Raw genomic sequence first — 7508 nt, 5'->3', positions numbered from 1 at the left:
ATGAACTTAGCCCCGATCAAAATCTCAGTCGCAAACAAATCCATTGACACGCCGTGAAAATCATGTTACCACGTTGTGGCAGGGTCCGTCCAAAATAGTCGTGAAACCCCAATTGCCACATCATGGCGAGCAGGCTGCCACATCGTGGGAACTGGACTTTCTTGGCTTAATGGATTCAACTCTCACTCCATTAAGTCGTCCATTCATTCCTTCCAGAAGGCTTTCTAACATCCATTACAACCTAAAGATCGATGTTTTTCAGTCATGCATGTCCAATGCAAGTTTAGAGCTCACGCTAGGTCAAAAATGGAGAATAACACCAAAATCTCTTGCATGAAGCTCAAAACACCAACAAACTTCAGATCTAAACATTATGTTCACTAAGGGACATCAAGGATCCATAAAGTTGCTAAATTTATGGAATCTCACCATTCCAAATAACTCATCTTTAAAGAAAATGGACAAAAATCTAGATCTAGAGACATAGAACAATAAAGCTTGGATCTTGAACACTTACAAAGGTCCAAAATATAAGATAGAAGATGATGATGAGGCTTACAAGCTAGATTTATACACCAAATGTGCTTTCTTCTCCTTCAAAACACCAAAGCTCAAGATCTTCAACAATGGAGGATAGGGCTTCTATGAGAGTGAAAGGGAGGTGATGAAGGCTAGGGTGTGAAAACTTTAGCTATCACATCCCTTAAATATGGACATAATTCCTAAAATTAGGGTTTTGCATAAAATGGTTGTCACGTCGTGGGCAATATATTACCACGCTGTGGCACACACTTAAGTTGTACGTCTTATACGAGCCCTGTCACGCCATGGTGATATCTCCATCAAGTCGTGCTCAACCAAAATTCACAATTTACTTTTAAAATCCATACCTCGATGATTTGGATGTTACATGTAATTTAATCATATTTATATTTGTGTCATCTTATTTGAAGTATAATACAATAAAACATATAATTATTTAAATTTAAGCTACTAATTTAAAATAAAACTTAACTACCAGTGAAAAAAGCTTAAATGAATTAAATACATATTAAATAATAAAATAATGATTTTTAAGTACAAGTTGCCAAAACCAATCTACACAAATCATACAATAATACAATTTACAATATGTGTTGGCATGTCATTAGCTTTAAGCAGTGGCAAACCCAAATATTTGAAATTGGGAATAAACTAAAAAAATTAATATTTGTTGTATTTTTAATATTAAATAAATATTTTGTTTAGTACACATGTCCATACATAAGTCGAAGGCCAGTCTTCTTTAGACTAATGATAATATAACATATACAAATTTGATTTTATTGTTTTTTATTATGAAAAAGAAACAAAATGGGGGTAAAAGTCAAAAACCTCATTCATTTTGTGCTCTTGAATCTTTAGTCTACATGACTTCTTTTTCCAACGTCTTTTCTACACCAATCAAAATCAGCTCTACAATTATTCAATTAATACCTTCTATTATCATTTTCTTAAATCAAATTAAATTTGATTGCACTAGAGAATAAACCTTTTGTAAAAAACAAATTTTCTTTCTGGTTTACACTTTTTTTTTACAAAATCCCCGATACAAATAAATCAAGTGATATAGGATTGAAAAAAAAAATCCGAATTCCTATTGGAAAGTCTATTTTTATAGGGGCTGAAGTTGGTTATATGTATTTGTTCTCTTGTTATAAATAACAAAATACGATATTACTCCCGTTATATTCCTTGTAGAAACCTACTGCATCCAAAAGCTATTATCGATGAATCCAAATATTTAACTTTTAATACATAAATAACAAGTCGTTATCATATTATTGACCGAGGGTGCTCAAACGATCCTGGTCCATTAGGTATTAACCCATAAAAATGACCTAATCTCTCAACCTAACCCGAAACAACTAAAAATTAAAGGATTGTGTTAGATTTTTAACATTTGCTTAACCTATTTAATTTAAATTAGTTGGGTTAGGATTAAAAATTTTAACCTGGTTTTAAACTGACTACCCGTTTAATTATAATATTTATTCTTATTTTGTAATTAGTTTAATATTAACATTTAAGTATTTTAAATTTAATAAATAAATATAAAACCCTTATTCTCAAACTTTGCCCTTGTACTTTTAAAACTCAGTTGACTAATCATATTTCCATTCTTCCCTCGTAAACTTAATCCGAATGTGCAAGTGAAGTTACTTAAAGTAAATTGAGTCGCTTAAAAGTTAGACATATCCAATGTTACTTAAATAATTCATTTGTATTTGTAGTTTTTTTTTTCTTAACTTTGAACAATTATTTAGGTTTGTAAAATATTTAAATAGGTGCAATTTTTCATTTAGTTTTTAAAATGAACTAACACGAGTTCAAAATATTTAACAAGCTGGGTTGGGATAAAAAAATTAAGTCACCTTCAACTCATTTTTTTTAACGGATTGGGCAACATAAACACAACCCAACAAGGCCCATTGGCACGGCTAGCTTAGCTGATTCACCTCATAAACTATAAAAGTTCATGATAAACCAATTTAGCATCTAAAATAAATTGCAAGGTATTCTTTTGACAAAGTAGATATTACAACAGCTTTAAATTACATGCAAAATGAAATTTCAAAAAGAATAAAACTAAAATACGAAATGGCAAAGAAAATGCCTTGGAAAACAATGGCAGCCCAGCCCCCTACAATACAAGATGTGGAATTCCATGGTCAAAGTTATGACCATTTCAACATGTCTATATAATACAAGTCTAAGTAATCCATAAAGTAAATATATTAAATTCACTCCATTCCAATGGAAGAAAAAAAAAACACCCATAAGTTGAATTTTAAATGACATGTGAGTTGATTTTTAAAATCAACATTTGTAGAGTTTAGCAAAAGTACTTTTGATTTTTTTGGATTTTTTAGGGTTTAAATAATTAGTGGTGGTAAATGTAAAAGTAATTGATTATCTTATTCGGAAAAAGAAAATAAAAATACCTGAAGTTCAACTTATTGTCCCATAAGAACGGGAGGCTCAAACTGTAATGGCTTCACAAGCCAATTGCTAAACTGTGGGCTTTCTTTAAATACTTTCAAGGCTGAATTATATTCATTGGCCCTCTCCTGCCAATAAATAAATAAATAAAAATGAGCTACAAATTATCGACTAGGGCTATTTGTCATGTCATGTTCTGTATTTACCTTTAGTCTCCGGTAAGAAGTTTCACTCAATGAAGAATTGGGTAAACTTCGACTCAGTGACAAGAATGACTCCAACATTCTCTTCCTGGGAATTTTATTTTATTATTATTTTTTTTTTAAAAAGTTAGACAAATGAATGGAAATGACAGTTTTACCCTTGATTAAACTTGTGTTAGCTTACTTGCATAAAGTTGATTCTGAAGAGGGGTGCATGGCACCTTTTCCAGATGTCCCCTGCTTCCGACCAGTGGTTCCAAGAATGACTTCGTGAAGGCCCGACTTATTCCAGCTTATTGAATATCTGTAAAGTCACTCTTCACGTAAGTTTAACTAAAATGACACTTTTTTACCCTCGGTTAAAAAAGCAAGCAAAATCTTACCCGCATGTTAAAGTGGATGCAGCAGTTTCAGCATGGCGAAACACCTCAAGGGGTACCGAAGCTACCGAAAACAACGGCTGCCATGTAACAAAAAAGGAACATGAATATATATATATATATATATATATATATATATATATATATATATATATATATATATATATATATATATATATATATATATATATATATAGTATTAGAGAGAGAGAGAAATTATTAACTATTAATGAAGAAATCAAAGGGTTATCAAAGCACCTTACAACCTTATTCACTTTAAATGGACTTGTTAGTTTCTTTGATAATGGTAATACTCTATCACTCAAGGCCCTTGTCAACTGCTCTTCTACTTCCTTATCAGAACAATTACGAGATTGCCCCACAGTTATTGATGATATGTAAACTGGCTGTAGAAAGTGAGAAAGTAAAGCCCCTGCAATAATAGGTAACAGAATGTAAACTGTTTCTTTCCTTTTTCTCATTAAGTCCTGTATGGGTAATCAGTAATGATGTCTCTCTGGATTAAGTGTTGTAAACATAACGTCTGTCTGTTTCTTTTTTAGACTCACTGAATAAACCGTCTGAAAATGAGACTAAATGACCATTTTACCCTTACATTAACATTCAGGTATAGTAAAGAGTAAAAGGTTCAACCTTGGACACCAACAACATTCCAACGGGAAATTTTATCAGAACAGCTCACTGACAAAGTTGCATCACCACGCCCAGGTTTCCTCTGAACAGTGCCAATCACATGAGAACAGTCACCTAAAAGACAAGAATTCCATAATTCATAACATTAAATGACTTCAAAACATAAACAGATAACAAATATAGAATTACTTACCATTGTTCTTCATGGATGACTCCAAGAATTCCTCCATAAGATCATTCAGTTTGGTTGTTGAGGATATTGAACACCCTTCTTTTATCGAACTATTCAAGCAAGGGAAAAGCTGTGAATTGAGGGAGGCATCTCCACCTACAAGTTGAACACATATGAGAATGATTGAAACAGTGATTTCGTTTTCAAAGGGCAAAATGGAAGAAATAGCAATGTAGTTTTCTAACTTTTCCTTATTATGATAACATTGTGCTTTCTTTTTCTCTTTTTACAGCATTTCACTTTCAAACATTACCAATTCTAGCAAATGGGTAAACTATTAATTTGAATTACGATGAGTCGATGACATGGCATGAGTTAATAGGCTCTTAATGCAACATCTTTGTCTACATAGGATGTACACGTGTACTATCCTGATGAGTGATGACATGTCATCACAATTCAAATCAGCAGGTTATGCATTGCTATAATGGGTAACTTTTTTCAAAGCGTAATGCTCTAATAAAAAACAATCTGTAAGTATAATGTTGTAATGAGAAAAAAAATAGACTACTATAATAGGGAAAAACTAGAAACTACATTGTTGTTTCTAGCATGTTTCCTGAATTGTGAAAAGGCAGAGTCTTGAACTTACAAGGCAACTGTGATATGTATAAATGCAATTGCCAACCGGATCTCATCTTGTATTTACCACTGCCAAAACCACCTGACTCAAAAATGGAGTCTGGCAACTGCATGCTACTCTTTTGAATCTCAGAATAGAAGTACCTGAAAAACAAGCCATTTATAGGGGGAAATCCATTGTCATTTGTCTAATTAGTGTTCACAACTTTATGCAACTGAAAACACAGAATAGAGATGTGAAAATACAAACAAATTGACAGACCTAAGTAAAGCTCTTCTAGCTACAATCTCAGCATGAGAATCATTCAAAACGTCACCATGAACACTAAGACGCGAACGCCCAATGCACTTAGTTCCTGTCCCCAATGCAACCACTTTCAATTCTGCAAATTTCAAAATGCATCAATTCAACCACAAAGGCGATACGGCAATGCCCCAAAACTTCGTATTTCAAGTGAATTATCCACTTATCTCACTCGTAATGCGATGTAATTGATAAAATAAACATCGTAAAAGTAAAATTAAATGATGTGTAGATGAATTTTGAGTTTCCAAGAGAACTGAGGAGTAGAAGTAAGACCTTGGGAGGGGGAAGAAGTGAGGAATGCGGCCAAGACGGTGACTTCACGACCCTGAGGTTTTCCTTTCTTAGGGAGACGGTTGTATGCTGAGAAAACCGTCTGCGAAACCTTCTCTCCCCATTGTTTCTTCTCCGGCGAGGGTGAACTCATTGGCGCTCCGGGGAGATGGAGGGAAATGAAGGGCAATGGAGTGGATAATTGTTGATAGAGTTCGAAGAATCTTATATATCGAGAGTGAATTACAAACCTCTTCATGTTTTGCCCTTCAAAAAATAGTTTTTCATATCTAGTCCATTAATAAAATCTTTTCTTTCAGGTTAGGTCATGCACATGGACTTTGTTAAAGAAATCTAAAGTGTAGTACATGACTCTAGCTAGGCCTGACAATGGAGCGGGTTTTGATCCTGATCCGATCCAAACCCTTAACAATTATATAGGTTTGGAGCATAGTTTTATCCGTTTACCCGTTAACGACCCATACCCGCTAACCCTTTTATTAAAAGGGTCGGTATGGATCAGCATCGATCCGCTCCGTTTATAACCCGCCCCATATAAACTTTAGAAATATAAATTTCTATTTTATATTGCCTAAATTTTACATTAAATTCCAATCAGAAATCCAAAATGAAAAGGCCAAAGACTAAATTGTTTTTACATAGGAGTCAAAGACTCAACTTCTAGACTACCAGTCTTCTACTCTTCTCCCAAGATTCATGATTTCATTTCATTTATATTTCATCATGTAATCACTAATTTCATTTATAAATCAATAAGATTATTTATCAACCGGAAGAAAGTTTGTAATTTCTATTCTCTATCAATGCAATCGACAGTCAAAAACCAATCAGAAGTAACTAAAATAATGATTTTAATTCCAATAGAAAATCCTCGAGTACATAATGTCCTTTCTAAATCGAAACTTAGTTTTATTTAATAAATGTGATTTTATGATTTAAGTAAAATGTGTTTTATTATTCAAAAAACCTACGGGTTACGGGGCGGGTTTGGATATATGTTGATTCGGTGGATAAGGTATGGGTTTGATTATTCAAAACCCTGCTGGTTATGGAGCGTGTTTGGATCAGATTTTGAAATTTGTTAAAAGGGTTTGGATCAAAGTCGATTCGCTCCAAACCCGTCCCATTGTCAGGTCTAAGTCTCTAGCTCCGGGGTAAAATTGTTTAAATACCTTATTAGGCATCACAATTGTTTACTGAGAATATTCTGTATTTTCTTCCTATTTATATTTTTATCCATATAAAATTGTGACAAGAGTCATATCCTCCTTAATAAATAAAGGTTTTTTTAATACGTGTCAATCTTTCATGATTTTTGACACTTTTCATTTTATTATATTTTTAGAATAAATAATATCTACATATCAATTTGTAGGTTTTTTTAATTTTAAATTAAAAAGCCACATAATACTTATATATTTATATATGTAAAGTATTGAATGTAATTAATAGTTTCTTCATTCCTTATTTTAAATTTTATTTTAAAAAAATACTTAATGTTTTTAGTATTTAATCTTTTATTTAATCAACCTGTGTAATATACGTGTTTTACACCTAGTTTGAATAATATTAATTATATTTTAATACACGTGTCGTCATTTCAAATAGGAAGAAAAATATGAGGATATTTACGTTTTCAAGTATAAAATAAGACACAAGCTAATTACGATATATAGTTAATAAAAGTATATCTAAGCTTATGTATTATGTGGGTTCTATATATGTTAGGTACATGAGTATACCCATATATAAAAAAAGGTGATGAAGATGTTAAATAGGTCTAAGATGACAATGGCAATCAAAAGGAGAAAAGAACAACAACAACAACAACAAAAAAAAAAAAAAAAAAAAAAAAAAAAATATTTGGAGTAAGAATC

General features: G+C 32.2%; 1 protein-coding gene across 1 annotated transcript; it reads right to left on the bottom strand.

The window, feature by feature from the left end:
* Window positions 1-2522: 2522 nt before the first annotated feature.
* Window positions 2523-5820, bottom strand: LOC111912894 (tRNA-specific adenosine deaminase TAD1). The gene is made up of 11 exons (XM_023908630.3): window positions 5614-5820; window positions 5296-5416; window positions 5044-5177; window positions 4413-4547; window positions 4220-4333; window positions 3832-3998; window positions 3569-3645; window positions 3370-3489; window positions 3189-3273; window positions 2985-3110; window positions 2523-2683 (listed from the first exon to the last, which is right to left on the bottom strand). Exons 1-10 carry the CDS (start codon window positions 5762-5764, stop codon window positions 2997-2999), a joined length of 1218 nt encoding a protein of 405 aa, XP_023764398.1. The 5' UTR covers window positions 5765-5820; the 3' UTR covers window positions 2523-2683; window positions 2985-2996.
* Between the last annotated feature and the right edge of the window lie 1688 nt (window positions 5821-7508).

Source organism: Lactuca sativa, chromosome 7 (assembly GCF_002870075.4).
Source record: "Lactuca sativa cultivar Salinas chromosome 7, Lsat_Salinas_v11, whole genome shotgun sequence".
Classification (NCBI taxonomy): domain Eukaryota; kingdom Viridiplantae; phylum Streptophyta; class Magnoliopsida; order Asterales; family Asteraceae; genus Lactuca; species Lactuca sativa.
This window is presented reverse-complemented; position numbering and strand designations above follow the sequence as displayed.

Coding starts and splice junctions, on each gene's coding strand:
- LOC111912894 (XM_023908630.3), bottom strand. CDS start 5,764: ATGAGTTCACCCTCGCCGGAGAAGAAACAATGGGGAGAGAAGGTTTCG. Junction 4,548..5,043: donor ATACATATCACAGTTGCCTT/GTAAGTTCAAGA, acceptor TTCAACTTGTAG/GTGGAGATGCCTCCCTCAAT. Junction 4,334..4,412: donor GTCATCCATGAAGAACAATG/GTAAGTAATTCT, acceptor CTTGTCTTTTAG/GTGACTGTTCTCATGTGATT.